The sequence below is a fragment of the Diadema antillarum genome, unplaced genomic scaffold, assembly GCF_040938485.1.
Source record: "Diadema antillarum isolate AM-2024a unplaced genomic scaffold, OU_Dant_1.0 seq00001325_RagTag, whole genome shotgun sequence".
Taxonomy (NCBI): Eukaryota; Metazoa; Echinodermata; class Echinoidea; order Diadematoida; family Diadematidae; genus Diadema; species Diadema antillarum.
The window spans coordinates 257,128-276,553 of NW_027272096.1; the positions used below are offsets into that span (position 1 = coordinate 257,128).

A 19,426-nucleotide genomic window follows, 5' to 3' on the forward strand; every position below is an offset into this window, starting at 1 on the left:
TGCTGCCAGTGTTGGAGACAATCTTGAAAGACCATCATAACTAACAAGATGGTTCTCTATTGATAATCAATTTCATTCATTAAAAAATATTCTTCACACATTTTTATTATTATTATTATTCTGGTTAATACAAATAGACAAGGCTATAGATTCAAGGCAGTATGACACTGTCCGAGTCTTTTTCCATTTAATTGCAATACAACACTTTTTGATATGAAGGAGATCATCGTCTGGTACTTTTGTAATATCCACAATTGTGTAGGTATAAAGGACAATGATTATGAATGTAACTCGGTTTTTTTTTTCTGTGCTTGTCCTACATACTTCTTACAGTGAGTATGGACATGTATTTTACAATATCTACAAAAGTAAATTGATCCCTGGCGAGATGTTTGCACATTCATGAACGTACAGCAGTAGCTGTTTTTGATATTTTTTTTATAATTATGCATTATAATTTAGCTGAGTTGTGACTGCGTTAACTTATTTCAGGTCGATCGAAGCAGGGAGGTGATAGAATGTACGTTTAGCATCTTTGATCAATTCTCTTGAGTTTGTTGATGCAAAGTGACTATAGATCGTACTTCATGTATCTGTCACTAAGAAATGCAAAATGTCTGGATAAACGTGTCTCTATGACGAAAACTCCTTAAAGGCTCCTCAGGGAGGCTTGCAGCATTGAAATTGTTACGAAACCTTATTGCTGTTGACAATGTCACATAACCAATTTTCCAAAATATATACAGATGAAGATGATCAACAAGAAACCTAAACACATTATTTCCTCTCTTTATTGTCGCTTCTAGCTCGGTGAGACGTGGAAGGATTCTTGTTATGACTGCATATGCGAGCCAGATAGAGAGGTGCAGTGCACACCCGTGTGTGACTTAACATGTGGCAGTGTAAGTACGACTACCTCTTTACTATACAAGGATTGGTTAGAAAGTATGTTCAAGAATGCAGTCAAACACACGCGCCGAAATGAGTTCCGTCCAAGCTTTTATTTTCTTTCATTCTTTCTCTCTTTCTCTTTTGAGAAATATGCATGGGCGCATGAAAATGTGTGCAGAAGACCAGCATGATAGCACGCCGTCTTATCCTATTGCAGATTACCGATTGCTCGGTGTAGCAGCTTGATAAATTGATAAAAAATCACTGGGACACCTTTAAACTGCCAATACAGAATTATGTTTGAAGTGATCATGATGTGCAGTCATTACCATCTTTTTTTTGCCACATTTTCAGCGATTTTAAGTTCTTCCAACAGTAATGAAACAACAAACGAGTCTCGAGTTTGTTCATGTTTTAGTGATTTTTCTCTTTAATGAAGGCAGAAATACATGAGTCACATAACGCTTCAGCATGCGGGACATTTCAAAACTATTAAGCCTGTCTCACAGAAATTATTTCCAAGCCCTTTCCCTCCACCGAAAAAAAAGTATTATAATACTATGCAATTTGTATTACCTAGCATTCTTATCTGATCATCTTTTTTTTTTTTTTTTTTTGGGGGGGGGGGAGGATATTTAGCCTAAGTTTTGAAGGTGTCACAAATAATTTTCCATCATTTACCACAGGGCGAAGAGCTGATATACCCCGACAACAACGAATGCTGTTACTGTGCTCCATGTAAGTATACGCGTATCTGCGCAAATTTATCTGGGGGTGTGCATCTAAGCTTCTAATATTGAAAGGGGACAATGCAGTGTCATTGATACTTCTTATCATGTTTTTCCTATTCATCGTTCATATACATTTGTACAAATAAATCAATGTACATGTGCATGTAATGTTATTGAAATTAAGTGCCCGTGCAGAGCAGAAGGGTGGATACGATGGGTTAGATGACGTCTTGTTTGTTTGTTTTTTGTTTGTTTGCTTGCTACTTCATCTCAAAAGGTATTGTGTATGCTATGACTAACAAAAACATCAAACAGGAGTTCTTTCCATTTTTGCATTCTAAGACACCGCCGTGATTGTTTAGGTAGGATTAAGATATTCTTAATTAGTAATTTATTACTGAAAAGAGTTTAAAACCAACCAAAAAAAAAAATCGACCTAACCGGAATGAAGTACATTTTTCTTGTTGCGTATAAACGCGTTGTAAAACGAATGTCGCTGGTAGTCCTCATTTGATTCAACGCATCGAATTAGTTGATACGCTGGAACTGTTTGCCAATTTCGCACAATGTGCAATTTTTTTTTTTATTTGTGTCCTTTTACAGCTCCAACAACGGCTCTCCCAACGCCTCCTCCACCACCTCCTAGTAAGTGGAAAGTCTAGTAGCATTAAGGTACCAACGTTTAATAATGAAGACTTCACGAAGGCATTATTTATAATCATTATGTCAATATGCCAGATGACAACGAATGAAGACTTCACTTTAAACACTAGTTTCGAAATCACCTATACTTTAACGTCATATTTTTACCAATAATTAGACGATACACATCACCAGGGGCCCGTTGCAAAAAAAAAAAAAGTTACAATTATGGTAACTTTGCCATCCAATAGTAACTTCCATGGAATTCTTGATTTTGATTGGTTGGTGAGTACTGTTGCCATGGTAGTTACCATTGGATGGCAAAGTTACCATAATTGTAACTTTTATGCAACGGGCCCCAGGACTTGTCAGAATATGTAGTCCTATGCATTACGAAAGCATGTACAGATACTGTTCAACCTTTTTGCTTTCAGCGGATCACACATTTGGTTGACATGAAATCTGCATTAGCCATTAACGATCAAGCATTCGTTCATAGTCTTCACGGTACATTCTCCTCTTGCATCACAAACTTTCTTTTATTTGGTCACCAACTTCAACTGGACCTTTCGCATTTTTGTCCCCCCCCCCCCCCCCCCAGCGTGTGATATTACAGAGGAAGCCACCAGCTGCGAGACAACATCAGGATGCAGAACTCACGTCTGTCATTACATCAAGCAACAGAGCTTGTGTATTCTTAAAAGCCTCTCCGAGGATTCTCCGTGCTGCGAGTGCAAAAAGGGTGAAACCCTGCATAACGGCACCCGCTGCGTACCCATAATGGAATGTCCTTGCCTCGATGCCAGTGGCGAAAGACGTGAGGTAAGCACAGAATTATGAATGTTTGTAAACCGCGGAATACCTTTCCACGCGCACAGATACCAGCGAGCTTCGGATCTGCGACGCGCAAGATAAGCTAGAGACGACACTAGTAGGCTATAAAAGGTGTTCTGCACACGCGCAAGACAGCCGTTTTCATTGTTCAACCGTCGTCGAAGCGTTCGCGTCGGAGATTTTTAGCGTGCTTCTGTCGTAGTTGACCAGAGAGTGGATTATGACAAATAATCATTTAATTGTTTCTGTGTTTTATATTTCTACATGACGTCTGTACCAAACATATCTTTGACACTTGTAACTGAACATCTTGTTCCTATGAGATTTCAGCAAATGTGTTAAAATTAGCACAATATCATGTACAAATTTCTGGAGACATACTTCTATCAATCCTCAGAAAAATTTGAATGGTATCATAAAAAAGGAAAATATCATTACTATTTTTACTTTTATTTTGCTATTACAGCAATGATGATAATTGTGAATAGCGCTGAATTCATTGATACGTAGAACGGCAAAGTGATTTTTCCCAATGTCTTAACGCTTGTGTGGAACGTTCTTCGGAATTGTAGCTTCTTTATGAATTGGTATTATTTCATTCACAGGCCCACGAGCGCTGGTCAAATCCACTCAAAGAGTGCGAAACATGTCGGTGCTCATCGAACAGCATCGTCTGTTATCCCACAGCAAACTGTACGACGTCAACAACCACTCCAGGTATTGTTTTCTTCCCTCTCTCCCCCCCCCCTTTTTTTCTCTTTTTCTTACCTATACTTATCACTTTGACATCGTAAAACTAGATTATGCTGATGATAATCTTCATGATCTTGATTTTCCAATGAAAATTTGCCTCGGCGTAACTGGTAGCATTTTTTTTTGTCTTTAATTGCCTTTATATACACTGTACAATACTGTTTCAAAGGTACTGTTTACCATCGGGAGCAGTGGTTTTAAAAAAGATGCTCGAGATATCACAGTTGATGCATATGTGTAGGTCAGTTGTATCACGAAACATCCAACCATATTGAAATTTTGCAATAAAGCCTAGAATATAAGGAGATATCATTTTTTCTATCAATAAACCATAACTGTAGACGGTTTAGTCTACAGGTGTTTTTATTATAACTATCGTTCACATTTATCATATATAACAATACTTAACATTGATTATACTTATTCAAATATTTACATTAGTTGTATCTATCCCTACCTCAAATTTTAGAACTATTTTGAAGCAATAAGACTGGGTTTTTGTTTCATCTGCATAATGATGGTTATGTTATTGCTGTTTTCTTTCTCACAGTCATTACCACGGCCGCACCGACTACAACACCACTTCTGCCTCCAGGTATGCTTCATTTCTATCACAAAGTGATATCTGGAGAAGGTTAAAAAATCCATCGATTTTGTGATGGGGTACCCTGTCCCATAAAAGAAATACGTAAAAGAAATAAAGAAAGAAAGGTTCGCGCTCATTAAGACCAAAATTGTGCCAAAAAAATGTGAATATCACATCGGTATTTGTCTTTATCTGCCCCCACCCTCCTTTCCGAGACAACAAAGAGTACTTTGAGTACCGATACCATATCCGTATACTATGTACACTTACTTGTGTTATGTGAGTACAAACTCACTGGTATCGAAATTATCGGGGATTGCAATGTCGACCGATATTGACAAGTGCTAGAATATGAACTCACGCGTATTATTTGATATCATTCGGGAAAAAACCCCACACACAATGCAGAAGACTGCTATTCGGTTCTTGGCCTGGAAAATCACGTGCATGGTATCACCCTGAGTGCATCGACTAGTCAGACTCTGCGACCGGCGTCCATGGCTCGCCTCAACAACGCCTTCGCTGCCTGGGTGCCCACTTCAGACGACACCAATGTCTGGTTGCAAGTCGATTTCTCCGTGCCCACTCGAGTGACCGGGATAGACACCCAGGGTTTCCACACCGAGTGGGTGAGCCGGTTCCATATCGAATACTTCAGGGACGAGGATGGGGACGTCGGCACTGCCGTCCTGAACGCACACGGGAGGCCGATGGTACGTTGGTATTTTCTTCTTCGTTTGTTTTTTTCTGAGAATATTGCCAAGAAAAACCGTTCATAATCATGCGCAGCAACAGACTTAAGCCAGCTTTCCTCCATCCAATTACATGAAGCAATAAATGCAACAACAACAACAAAAAAAGATTGTGTTGAAGATTAAAAAACAAAATAATGTCCTCAATATAATAATTCCCCCTTTCGTTTGTTCTATGTGTGCGAAATGTAAAAATACAATAAGCATACCAATGGGAATTTTTACTTTGCAGAGTGATATTGCCTTTGTTCAGAAGGGGATATTCTTTGATTAAAGAAGAAGCTATTAAACATAATTTAAACATAATTAAACAAAAGTGTTAATATTCAAAATAGTTATTTATAGTTGTATATAAGCAGTAACTGCTTCTTCGTATGGGTGTAAGTACAAATCAGAAAAGAGACAGCTTTTAAATTTCTCTTTCATTTCAATTCCAATTACATTCTATTTCCAAAATCACATTTTTGTTGTTGATGCAAATTCAAGGAAAACAAAAACAATGTATTACAACAATATGTAAACATTCCGGTATATAATATATACAAATGATGAATTCCATTCGGTCTCATGTTTTTTTTTTTTTTCTGTAGAAATATTTTTGAGGTGTTCATGTTAATTTCAGAGGAATAACGATTTCAATAAATATGGACACTGGTGATACATAATGATAACGTCTTGAATTTCTGTCTTCAGCTCTTCAAGGCAAACAGTGATGGGGACAGTATTGTCAGCAACGTCATTCCAGACATGCCTTACGTCGACGCCATAAGAATCTTGCCCGTCGTCGACGCGCAGACGAACTGGATAGCCCTGAGGATAGAACTGCGTGGATGTCAAGGTGACTATTTATGTTAGGATTCTCTCCGTGTTTCAGACATGCTGCTCAGTAGGAGCTGCTCCAGTTCTTCGGCCCCGTTGCAAGAAAGTTGCAATCAATTGCAAATAATTGCTAATTTTGAAACAACCATTCTGATTGGCTCAGGGTCTGCCCTATTAAGAAGACATGCATGCAACAATGATTTTGATTGGCCAGGGACAATCATTTGCAAGTTGCGATTAAACGCAAAGTTTCTAGCAACGGGGCCCTGGTCTTTATAACGGTATCTTATAATAAATGCGATTTGAATCAGTGAGTTGGGTGGTATAGGTCCAAACCGAAGAAAAAAATGATCCTGACTGTTTTTCTTGTAATTTGGCTAGGATTCTATTCGGGGTTTTTTTTTCCAATGGCTCTTTTGCAAGTATACACTAAATAGACTAGAGGTCGCAACCTAAGGTTAGGATTTTCTAACCCATTCATTTTGTAAGTGGTGGAGTGAAAACGGGGTTCTTTGTACTCACTTTGCTTTCCACGGAATGTACGACCTCCTCAATGCAGTCCTGCCAAGAATGTCAAGAATCAGGATTAAGATAATCACCTTCAAATGCAGGCCCAAGTGAAATTTTTTATAGGAGTAGATGCAAACATTTGGATAATGAGGGCATATTTTCTTTTGCTGGAAATCACATCTCACTTCTCAATCACATCTCAATCATTTGTAAACTAAACTATGAAAAAGAGGGGAAACATTTCATATATTGTCTCGTTTACATCTGTGCAGAGGTTTCACATTACTAGCATTTATAAATATGTAACGTTTAACTTTGATAATGCAACTTTTGCTAGGCTGTAGCTCGGCACATATTTTCATACTTACTGTCATGACTGTAGCCCCTCTGTCAGACTGTAATATTTCTCTTTGAGGAACATATCATTTCAATATTGCCATGGGAACTATCATCTGTTTGTTGTTTCTTGTGTTTGTGATGTAATGTATTTTGTTAGGCAGCTCACCCCAAGCTCTGTTTTTTTTAGGTCTACCTTCCTTGTACAGTCTTATGTATGTGATATACAACATAAAAAGATGAGAAATAAAATATTTTACAAATTTGAACTAGAACTTGAACTTGAATTAAAAATGTTGGCCAATACCTGGCTTATTTCAATTTTCTTGGTCCTTGTTCACTAAAATTTCGACTTGGGTTAGTCCTCACTTTGTACGTATTTCCACACTAATTGGTAAATTATCTTCGCAATGTGAATAATTCAGATAAAAAGGGAGAATTCTTTTGTAATAAAGGAAAATGGTAAAACATTTCATGATGCCCGATACTACAGCAATTACGTATCCTACTACAATGTAGTAGGCCTACGTCGAGGTATAGACGTGTTCAACGCATAGAAATGTGTGCCAGCTAGTACGCCTGTGTCTGTGCACGTTTCGTTTTGGATACATAGGTCTCCAAAAAGTTATCACTTAAAAAGAGTAGTAAGAGAAAAATACTCAAAACCATAAAAAATTATTTAAAAAATATGTATTTCCATAATGCACTCAAATGCTAAAGACAATCACACTGGCTACTGTCATGGCATACAATGATTAGCTAGCCAATCCTTCTGTTTCCTATGCAGAAAAGTATAACTCCTCCAAACAGATCATGCAATCAATATTTTATATGTATTCTTGTTTTTGTCTTCCTTTCATTTCATCTGCAGAAATCATCTCAGTGCCTACTACCACTGGTAAGACTTTATTTGCATTTTTTATGGCAGAACACACCCACAGATTAAGACACGCAAAAGTGTTTCCACACAAATTAGCGCGTGCAACGCTAGCACAAGAACACAAACTCACACACAAACTCACACACAATGATCGCAAGAAAGCTGTATGACGATGTCTTCTGTTTTTCCGTTCTTCTAAGTGTGTCCCATTTCGATATAAATCACTGCAGTAACATTCAACGTCAAAATACAAGAAACAGGGGAATAGTTAATTACTTCATCTTTATCTTGTAGTTGACAACACTTTTCCTTTCCTCTCGAACCATGCCAGTTACGTGAGAGATAGGAAAATAAAACTATAAGGAGGTGAAGAAATGAAGATATGTACAAGGATTGTGATGGTCATATTCGAATGACCCCCTTTTGAGACCGATGTTTCCCCTAGTCATGAGCTGCAAAACAACAACAGCATACAAACAAACAACAAACAAACCAAACTCATATGTCTCGAATAGCTATACAACGCCAAAAGGGCATTAACTAGTGAATCAATCTTGTCCTCCCATTTTGAAAAAGGACCTCCCTCCACTCCACAAGTTACCACCCGTCCTGCCACCACGCCTCCAACAACAGAAGCAACAACTTTCCAAGGTAAAGACCCTACTCGTTGGCCGGCCCTTTAGTGTTAGAGCCAATCGAAAAGATATTCTAACGTTGTACCGCCGAATAGTCACGAACTATCCTCCGAAGATTTTCCAGTGTTAGCAGATGTGCACATTCCTTAATATTTGATATCGAATATGAGATGATATCGAATATGAGATGATAAGGAGTCAAAGACAAGGATTTCGAATAATTCGTGCAGTGGATAAGATTTGCTAGCAGTAGAAGTTCTTTGTGGTGTATAATTTCCTTTTTATCTCGGCACCGCGAAAGAGAAAATCTTGTAGTCCAGTGTGATAAGATGAGGATGTTTCCAGTCTCCCCGGATTTATTCTCGTTGGATAAAGCCATAGTGAAGCGCCATCAATATAAGAATGGGATATGAGATTCTCATAGTATTTCCTTTCTAAAACTATACCAGTAAAGGTGAATAGAGATTATGCAGTTTTGTGCACGTTCATGCCGATTTGCGTTATCGCCTTTCCAGAAACTACCGAACCTGCTAGGACAACCACAACTATTTCATCTACCACAACACGAGGTAAGAGAGCTTAGATATCATTGCGTTATAAAGTTTAAATTGTTTCTGATTCAATCCTTGCTAAACAAATTGCTCGAAAAACACACGATTCGATAACGCACACAGACACACACACAAACGAAAATAATATGGACTAATCAAAAAGGAAATGTCTTGCGAGATAATAGATTACTGATATGAAACAGTAAAGAGCGTACAATTCTACGAGACATTTAAAGTTTATCGCAATATGAGGAAAATTGGTTTTGAATGTCTTAGATATCCACAGAGGTCCTAATGAAAGGTGGATCCCACAGTTTACTGGGACTTTGTTTTACTTCGTACTTGAATATTTTCTCCAAAAATTGATACATTTTGAATTCCTCTTAGAAAAGCATATTTTTCATATGTCTTGAGAGGTTGGTCATTATCTCGCAAAACAAGTTGCAATCTGAATCTTCTATCTCAGAAATATACCTTCCCTTTAAAAGGCTATGTATCTGCCAAATCTCGCTCCATGACAGGTGTATGCGAGGAGCCAATGTTCGAGCTTGGTGTACTTGTGTCGACTAATGGCGATCAAGAGAGCAATATCTTCCAAGTATCCGGCGTACCAGCAGCATACGATCCCGCGAATCCACCCGCTGTCAGCTCCCTGAACACCGCCTACTTTCAGTTCACCAAACCCGTCACAGTGCGGCGAGTGCTTATTGGTCAGGCGGACGGGGGCGACGCGCCGGAGTCTCTCCTGATCCGATTGCTCAATCCCGCCACGAACTCTTTCTTCGTCGATGCCAATAACTCGCCCATCGCGGCAGAGCCCATAGCAGTGGTTGGAGGATCAATCGAACTTCCCGAAACTCTGTTTCCTGTCAGTTCGCTGACGTTGGCAGTCGTCCAGGCAAGCCGGACACCACTCAGCTTGACAGCCGACTTCCTTGGATGCGAAAAGGAAGGTTAGCTCTCTATCATGTTTATTAATGTGTGGCGCTCGGGATCTTGTTTTAAATCTCTCCATACGAGTACACTTGTCACGCTTCTGGTTCTGGTTTTAAACACCAAGTGACTTTATTGAAACGCAATTTCACTCTTCACTTATACAAGTGATGAAGTCGCAGAGCAGAATGAAGAGGACAACCTGCCTCCTCTATTGTTTCTATTTTAATAGTTGGGTTCTTGTTTTGGGGATCGGAATCACTGACTTCTTATAGATCTTAAAAGAGAGGGGGTGGCGTTGTTTATTGTCAAAATTGATGCTGATAGATAACCTTGACCATCTCCTTTAACTCTTTTTTTTTGCCACGTTCGCAAGCCCGAATCAGTCGACGGCGTGCCAAGTATATTCTACTCAAACGCACAATCCTGCCCAAGCCGATTGATAAATCGACAAAATCCACAGTACAATGAAAGAGTTTCTCGCGATTGTATTCCTGTTACATACACCTTGAATTTTTTAATGTGGTGACTGACCATCAAGCGGTGTTGTTCCCAACTTAATTCAGAGGTAAATTCTTAGTTTCAGTCAAGTTACATACTAGATTTCAAAGACATGTTTCCCCAAAACATGACTCTGACAATGCTGTCTCAGAAAGATAATGACGCACAGGGAGTTTTCACGATAGTTGTATATAAAAGAGTTAAACTTGATGATGTACGAGAAGTTATTGCGTTGATTTCTGTATTTCAGAGAGAGAGAGAGAGGTAGCAATTACAATTGAAAACACTCACTTTGGTGATTTCCTCTTTATTGTGTATAGTAACGACCGTCGAAACGACTACTGTGACAAGGACATCTGCGACGACGTCCGAGACAGAACCAACGACGAGGACAGAGATCGTGGTCACAACGACCAAGACAACTACCGGTCCCGGCACTGTTACAAAAGTGACGACGTCATCGACCACAAGCATTGAAGGTGAGTTTGCAAGAAGTTGCTCCTAGCGTACCGCGTGAAACGTACCAATTCTAGATTGACATTGTAGTGCTTTGTGTACATGTTCAAGTCGCTGTGATTGATAATACCTTGTATCTGCCATTGAGCAATATCACTGCTTAATAACAATGAATTTCTCCGAGTGCATGTCGGACAAAATCGTGATGCAGTGTGTAAGTTAGACTGATGATTAATGTGATATCAGTTGTGGTCCTTGAGCAGAGAAAACAATACTCCGGAAACCCAAAACAAATTGCAATGAACAAGGTAGCAGTTTTACATAGGAATGCACGAATAGAGGCTCATATATTTCAGAAATGTAGCACTGCAATTCCATTACAATACCGCTTGCTTTAACGAGGTCACCTGTGCACAATTTATGCATGCTTTCTTATTTTATTTTGTTCTGCTACCATGAGCCCCCTTTCAAGCATTCTTATTGTGAAGCTGCTATGTCATCATAATGATTTGTTATAACTTCGAAAGCTTTCCTATTTCGTACCAAATCACTATAAAATCTGAAACTCTGTACCAAGTATAACCAATTTATAGTTGTTCCAATGTTCAAGTCTGAGTTTCCCTTCAAGAATGGCTATGTGTGACTTATTTGCAGGGGAATGCAGAGACGACATGGATGATTTGAATGTCGTGAGCTCGATCAATAACGTACCACGAGAGGAGGTGGATACCCTGACATTTAGTGGTATTCCTGAATCCTACGACAACACTCAGCCACTTGTGCCGTCCATCGCCAACTCCTTCACCGTCATATTCAACAGGCCGGTAATCGTCAACGTGCTGCCAGTCGCAGCTGACTCGGGAAGCGTGCCACAGTTCGACGTCATCGTGCGGGAGGAAGACGGAACGCCATTCACTGACGTCAACGGAACGCCTCTGGCTTCGCAACAGATTCCGTTGGTGAACGGCGAGCTCAACCTGCCTGACACGCTGCCACCTGTGACGGGGCTCCTCGTCATCGTCGTTGCGTCAGACCAGCCAACGTTTAACGTCAATGCCGGTTTCCTTGGCTGTGTACCAGGTAATATTATCGCCGTTCACACCCATTTTACGATAGCCCATCTCTGTAACATATGCATCCGACTGAGCCGTACGATACTGGAAATTGATTCGTTAGTGATTACTTTAACTTGACGCATGTTCATTTATTGTTTGTACTATTTCCTGCACCCATTCGTGAATACCATGAGAAAATCTAAGTTGATTTTGTGGGAGGGGGGGGGGCGTGATTTAAAGAACAGCAGAGAGAGTGTTTTTGTTTTTGTTTTTGTTTTTATCAGTTATCATTTTCTACAAGGATTAAGGTGCTTATTTGCACTGGCTTTAGATTTACGATATATAATACGAATATACTGGCAATGTATCAAAGCAGATCGTACTAAAATATTATGTTCACTTCTGCTCATCAGTATAGTCCATGGGTCTGTTGCTTTAATTCGTCCACATAACAGAGCACACGACTCTTCCAACCGAACCTCGGCAGACAACCACCAGCCTTCCACCAACCACCCACATTCCTTCTTCGACGCCAACGTTACCAATCGTCACCACGAAAATACCAGAAATTTCAACCGTGCGCACAACAGAATTGCCAACGTCAAGAGTTGCCACTACTCTCCCCACAACAGTGCCTGTACAAGAGACAACTGCTTTTGCCAGAACGACAACAGCGGCTCAACCTACAACAGTCTCGGCAACCACAACCGTACCACTTTCCACAACTTTGCCGAAATCAACAGTCATCACGACTCTGCACCAGACCTCCAAACTTCCAGAGGTCACGACCTCCAAACTTCCTGAGATCACGACCTCCATACATCCAGAGGTCACGACCACGAAACTTCCTGAGGTGACGACATCGGTCCCCGAAACAAAAACACAGATACCCCATTCAACCGTCACTCTCCCGCTCAGTACGGCAACGATTCCCCGGGTATCTACATCACACATTCTCGAGAAAACGACTCTCCCAGTATCCACAACCGAACTCCTTAAAACTACATCTCTGCCGGAATCCACCACCGCTCTACCCAAAACCACGAGTCTCCTAAAGTCTACAACCGCTATCCTCGAGACAACAAGTCCTGTGGAAACGACCAGCCTTTTCTCAACAAAAACTGTTCTTCCAACCGCACCAACCACCACTCCGACATTTAAGCCGGTGACAAGTGAACGAACGCCGGCTGTTACTTCTCAACTCGCCACAACTCTGTTGTCTTCAATTTTGACGAGAACGACATCCGCCCCTTCAGTAACTACAAGGCCAGCGGAACCTACTACAACGACAATTGCAGAAATTACAACAAAAGGTGAGGGAAAGAAATTGTGACGAAGATCATAACAATAATAATAATGATAATAATAATTGCATTTATATGGCGCTTCATACTGACGTTTCTAAGCGCACGATCATATGAACCGTGGCCAATTGTCACGCGAACATATTTTTTTTCCATAAGTTTTGTCATTTTGATTAAAGAATTATTGATTTCCCTCGAATGGAATAACGTATGAGTTACTGTGGTTCCATCAATATTCACGTTTAAAGGATTTGTAATTTGAAGTCCAATCCTACCATTGCCTGTTCCAAAAAATGGTAGGGGAAGATAAAGTATAGGGAAAACGGTGACAGTTATCTAGAGATACAAAACAAGAAATGGAAAAGGTGTTTGCTGATGTGCCAATTGTGATGCCGAAAATATGACTATGACCGAATTGGTCAATGATATAATTTTTTAGAGTCAAAATTCTTCAGGGTTTTTTTTTCTTCAAGAAACCAGGATGGAAGTAATTCTTTACAGACATGTGATAAATTCGACGAGTAAGACATGCTTGCACATATATATTCAGTTTGCTCTCTCTCTCTCTCTCTCTCTATCTCTCTCTCACGCTTACAAACACACACTCTCTCTCTCTCACACACACACACACACACACATATTCCATCCTGGTTTAACGAAATTATTTTGCCGCTAGAAAATTATAATATTTATGTCAGTTATCAATTATTGAATCTCTGTATCTCTGTATCACTCTTATTTGTTCCATCTTCTTGTCGTTACTGTTATTTTGGACTTACATTGTCCTAATGTTATTTTTTATTAGGATTGTTATTATTATGATTATGATGATGATTATTATTATAATCATTATCATTATTATAATCATTACCATTGTTGTCACTATTATCATTATCATTATTATAATCATTACCATTGTTGTCACTATTATCATTATCATTACTAATCTATTTCAGGTCAATGTGAGGATCCAATGACCAGTCTCGGAGTCGAAGTAAATATAGGTACAAGAAGGTCGAGCTTCGATGTCAGCGAGGTACCTGAGACATATGACTCGACAGCGTCGTTTTCTTTCGCGAGTCCAAACGTCGCGGTCGTCGAGTTTTCTGAATCTGTCATCGTACGACGAGTGGTCATAACATCCGCATCGGAGCCACCACAGTCGTTGTCGGCCGTCCGTTTCCTTGTGAGGGATACGACTTTCAATCCATTCGTTGATGCCGACAATAACCAAGTTGCTGTAGAGCCGATATCCCTTGAGGGTGATCGACTGGAACTTCCATCCAGTTTACCAGCGCTAAGAGACCTCGTGTTGATTGTTGCTCAGGCTGACGAGTCCGCATTGTCCTTGAATGCGGAATTCTTCGGATGTATAGAAGAAGGTAAAATTGTCTTATTATACAGAGAAATCAATTCTTTCGGTTCATACTTTCTCTAAAAGAAACTGACAATGTTCTCTGTTGAAACAATGCAAGGGAAAATGAGTATTATGCTACTCTTACATGCAGAAATGCTTCAAAAGACATCGCACAATTCATACGATGCAGTTGTGTGTGTGTGTGTGTGTGTGTGTGTGTTCGTCAGGAAGAAAGTGCGATTTTTCCAAAATCATCCCACATGATGATCTGCTTGCAAAACTAGTCTTTCAAGCATTAATTAGATATCACAGAAAAGGTCAAATTATACAACTGCGGTGTAAGTCATGTTGTTAAAATTTTTACACGCTTAAGGTACTACAAATGATGAAAAGTAAAACGGAGTCTCAGTTTTGCAATTTGAAGGCTTTGAACCTCATCCTACGAGAATCATCCTATTCGAAAATCGGAATGACCAAAGTGTAAGAGCGTACTCCCATAATGAAAGTTGATCTGATTTGCAAACTGATATCATAGCGTGGAACCACTCACAGTCTATTGCAACTGACTAATTGCCAATCCAACTAAATTAACAACTTTCGCTTGATCAACATACGTGGAAACAGGGACCAACTCTCTGCCGTTGGAAAGTTTCGGATATAGTCAGAAATAATTGTGTCCGCCGTAAGCTTTTATTTTGGTTTTATTCTTCACATTTTCCGAACATCAGTAACTGTCGTCGAAACCACGACTGCAGTGAGGACTCCTGTTCCTACCACAACGCAAGCACCTGAGACAACTAAGACAGAGTTGTTGACCACTACGAAGACCATCACCACATCGGGCACTACCCGCACCGTGGAGACAACAACAGTACCTACTGTTCCAGGTTGATACAGCCTTACCATTTTTCAATATCCACATTTTTTTTTCCTGAATGTTTTTAGCAGACATCCCAGCCATTCTAAATTTGGAGAAAAGAGTCAAAATTTTGACCATTTCCAGGTCTTGTTTCATAGCATTTTCCTTTTTCTTCTTGGTCATTTCACTACACACTCTTATGGTAACTGGGTTCTCTCTTTCCTACCATAAAAGCAACCCTGTTTTTCAGTCAGAAACGTTGGGAGGTCTGTGTTAGGCTATTATAGGCTACGTTAGGCTATGTCGACAGTATAAGTACTATACCCGTGATGTCAAAGTCGCAGACGAATGAACTTGTGGCTTCATTCGCTTTCGGAATAATTAATTTCATTCCTGCCTTTCATAACGTCTCTCTAGTGTTTCCATTTTCTCTGCTTCGCATAGATGCGTACGAAGTCAGTGCATCTAGTCAATATGGCACTGAACGACGCTTCGGACAGAATATTAATCTTTTCTCCTTTCATTCTAATATTCATTTGTGATGTTAGCTACTACTACTGCAGCGCCATCGAGTGAAATTTACACCGAGAGGACCACCATAGTGACAACGCCAATCACGGGTAAATTTCATCTTAGTTTCGTGACGACCAACTGCGTGTTGGCGTCATGATTCCGTTTTATGAAATGAATCCTATTATGAAAAGCTGACTTCTTCATAGTTAACTACTTACTTGGTTGCTCAATCATTTATCAATTAACTTGCCGAAGCATTTAAGAAGGAAACTCTCTCCACTTTGACGTGCTTTGCTTGAGTGAAACAGAACGCATTATTTCATAACATGTTACAATAACATGTATCACGCTTTTTAACATTAGTTGAATTTATGAGTATATTTGTTTGTGTATACATGACACATACACTTCTCGAATGCTTCATAATGTCTGGACTTCATAGCTTTCTTCATTAACGATGAACCAATCTAAACCAGTTTTTTTGTCCATTTCTTCCTAGAATGTGAAATCGATGGCACTGTTCTTCAGGTACGTAAGATCCCGTCGATCCAAATATATCGCATGCCCACAATGCGAGTAAGAAACACGTGTTACGCGTAATTATATCACATGAGGCTACACTTAAAATATTAAAATAAATCATAAGAATCTGTATGTATCAATAAAGACATGCACAGGGACGGAGCGGGAGGAAATACTCCGAGGTAGGGTCATAAATATATCACTTTCTGGAAATGGAGACATCAGCTCATAAAATCACGGATATGCATTATTTTCCCCGTGATCTTCATACAGCAAAACGTGACAAAAATCAAGTATGCCTAATCATTGTATTGCCGCCATACTGTGAATGCACCGTCCCCTCTTTCGTATCTCGTTCGATCGTGTCTGAAACGTTTCTCATCGGCTACTCATGCAGACGAACGAGTCGCTGCAGGATCCTAATGACAACTGCACAGTTTTCCGATGCTTGGACAATGGGTTATTCAGCAGGACAGACTATGTATGTGAGATGCCGTGTAAGGTAAGTTTGTTTGTTTGTTTGTTCATTTAAAAAAAGTAAATCATATAAAAATTAAACAATGTTGAACATGACATAATTGAAACAACAATCAAGGTTGAAGTATCAGAACACAATGCAAACATTGGACATTTGACGATGATGATGGTAGCATGTGTCAACGTACGGTTGATAGCTGCATCTTTAATGTACTGACCAGTCTGAAAATGCCTTGACAGCATACAATCAAATCATGAGGTCATGGCACTGTAGCCTAACTGGAGGTCTTGCTGTCTTTAGGTGTGTTTAAAGCTTACATGTTTGTGAGTCACTGAACAAGGATGCGTGTGATAGTTTAGCTTTAGCTTTAACTTTAGCTTTTCTCTCTCTCTCTCATCAGACGACCTACCCTCCGGGATGCTGTGACGGATGTTGTAAGCGCACCACAATCCATATTTCTTTATATCTCATTATTACGTGATTATTAATCTTACACGTAAACTTAAATAGGCCATAATTTGTAAACTGGTTGACCCATGCACGTCTGGCGTTCAATGTAACACATTCTCGCACACAGTCATTTCTATGCCCATGACTTCGGAAATTCCTATCATACGCGAATGATATGTGTATATAAGCTTGTGTTAGGGTAATCCAAAAGCCTCCACCCAGAATCGTATTTTCGCTCATACTCTTTATACTGATGGTAACAACGTATTACCAGGGAACAGAAACTGGATATGATGATAATAACAGTAATGATCATATAATCATATTTATATTTGACACCTTCAAGCTATACATATATATATATATATATATATATATATATAATATATGCTACATATAACGTATCCTGTACGAAGAGACAAAGGTGAATGAACCTCTGTATGTAATTGATATTAAAAAATCACCCAAGGATTTAGAAAAATTTGAACGAATACATATATATTTATATATTAATATGTATATGTACATGTACATGTGTATACACTTTATAACATGTTGTTTTTTGATTTTCAAAATGCCGTTTTTTTCTCTTTTTCTTGTGTCATGCATCGGCTTTTACAGCAAGTAGTAAGTACTTTTTTGTATTGCTTTACGAGTTATTCTTAATTACGTGATTCCTCCCATCACCCCATTATACATGTCCATTATAACTCCCATATTTACTGTTTAACATATCAGGACAAGTGAACAGGGTGGATTTAGAATGGTCATGAAGAATTTAAAAAAAAACGGAAGGAACACTGCAATTTCTGGCAACTCATAGGAAATTCTTAAAGTGAAAGGACAAGTCAACCTTCAGAGACAAGTGGGTTGAGTGAATGCAGCAAAATTAGTAGAACACATCAGTGAAAGTTTGGGGAAAATCCGACAATCCGTTCAGAAGCTATGAATTTTTGGAGTTTCTGCTCAGTCACGACAGGATGAGAAGACTACTATGGAGCGTGATGTCACATGCGTACATCGATATAAAGAAAGTATAAAGAAAATTCAACATATTCTCATTTTTCTCTCATAACAAAAGAACACTCAGCTTCTCTCTTTCAGAAGGCAGAGGGAATGACATTACATTACGGAGACATAATATGCACTTTATTCAAAAAGTAAAGTTGTGTGAAATTCTCTTTTTATTTTCCTTATATCGTTGTACGCATGTGACATCATACACTGTAGTAGTCTTCTCATCCAGCAGTGATTGCGCAGATACTTTAAGAATTCAAAACTTTTTAACAGATTGTCGGATTTTTCCCAAACTTTCACTGATGTGTTCCACTAATATTGTTGCATTCACTAAATCCACATGTATATGAATGTGACTTATCCTTTAAGTAGATGGTGAAAAGAAGAGACACAGGTAAATTTCCTCCTGTATCTAGTGAAAGTAACCAGAGTTATGAAGCTGCAGTGTCCAGTTGAAAATGATGCGAACCTTGACCCCGCTGTTCAATGAGTAGGGAGTGAGACGTTAGCTTTGTGTGTGTGTGTGTGTGTGTGTGTGTGTGTGTGTGTTTTATAGATTAATTCATAAACAATATATGATTATTCTAGAAAATTTCAGGAAGATTACAATAACTTCCTTATTTACAAATACAAGATGGGCATAATCAATATAATTCTGGTGGGGAAGAAATTAAAGAAATATTTTTAAGAATAAGACGTAGAGTAATTTGTGGTAAGTATAGGGAATTTCAATATAAGTCACTACAAGGTTACCTTACGTACTCCCTTATATATTTGGATTTGCAGCTAAAGTCATGTTCTTTTTGTTAAAAAAAAAGAGGAGGAGACGTATCCACATATATTTCTGTTTTGTAAACAAGTTCAAAGAACTTGGCAAGAAATGATAGATTTGATTTGAGGGAGATAGAAATTATTGACTAGAATTTGATTTGTATGGGAATTCAAGGAAACTCTCTAAAATCAAAATGTGCGATACCATTATTTTAATTATAAAATAAATCATATATTTTTCCGCATCAAAAGGAGTGCTTCCTTGAGCGAATGAAATTCTAATGATTATA

The 19,426-nt window shown here is 39.0% G+C and overlaps 2 protein-coding genes across 11 annotated transcripts in view; both read left to right on the forward strand.

The window, feature by feature from the left end:
* Nucleotides 1-2,299, forward strand: part of LOC139708322 (uncharacterized) — a 127,506-nt gene extending 125,207 nt beyond the window's left edge. For all 10 annotated transcript variants that reach the window (XM_071620277.1, XM_071620281.1, XM_071620278.1 and 7 more), the window contains 3 exons: nt 807-902; nt 1,578-1,629; nt 2,226-2,299. In XM_071620277.1, coding sequence (XP_071476378.1) covers nt 807-902; nt 1,578-1,629; nt 2,226-2,284 — 207 coding nt within the window. In that variant the 3' untranslated portion in view covers nt 2,285-2,299. The remainder of the gene's footprint in view (nt 1-806; nt 903-1,577; nt 1,630-2,225) is intronic.
* Nucleotides 2,300-4,406: 2,107 nt separating this feature from the next.
* On the forward strand, nt 4,407-17,379 carry LOC139708336 (uncharacterized). The gene is made up of 16 exons (XM_071620296.1): nt 4,407-4,446; nt 4,846-5,150; nt 5,883-6,027; nt 7,726-7,752; nt 8,311-8,385; nt 8,885-8,938; nt 9,442-9,873; nt 10,675-10,833; nt 11,465-11,890; nt 12,321-13,178; nt 14,126-14,551; nt 15,255-15,413; nt 15,934-16,005; nt 16,398-16,426; nt 16,818-16,922; nt 17,299-17,379. Exons 2-16 carry the CDS (start codon nt 4,935-4,937, stop codon nt 17,377-17,379), a joined length of 3,264 nt encoding a protein of 1,087 aa, XP_071476397.1. The 5' UTR covers nt 4,407-4,446; nt 4,846-4,934.
* Nucleotides 17,380-19,426: the final 2,047 nt, after the last annotated feature.

Coding starts and splice junctions, on each gene's coding strand:
- LOC139708336 (XM_071620296.1), top strand. CDS start 4,935: ATGGCTCGCCTCAACAACGCCTTCGCTGCCTGGGTGCCCACTTCAGAC. Junction 8,386..8,884: donor AGAAGCAACAACTTTCCAAG/GTAAAGACCCTA, acceptor TCGCCTTTCCAG/AAACTACCGAACCTGCTAGG. Junction 15,414..15,933: donor AACAGTACCTACTGTTCCAG/GTTGATACAGCC, acceptor TTGTGATGTTAG/CTACTACTACTGCAGCGCCA.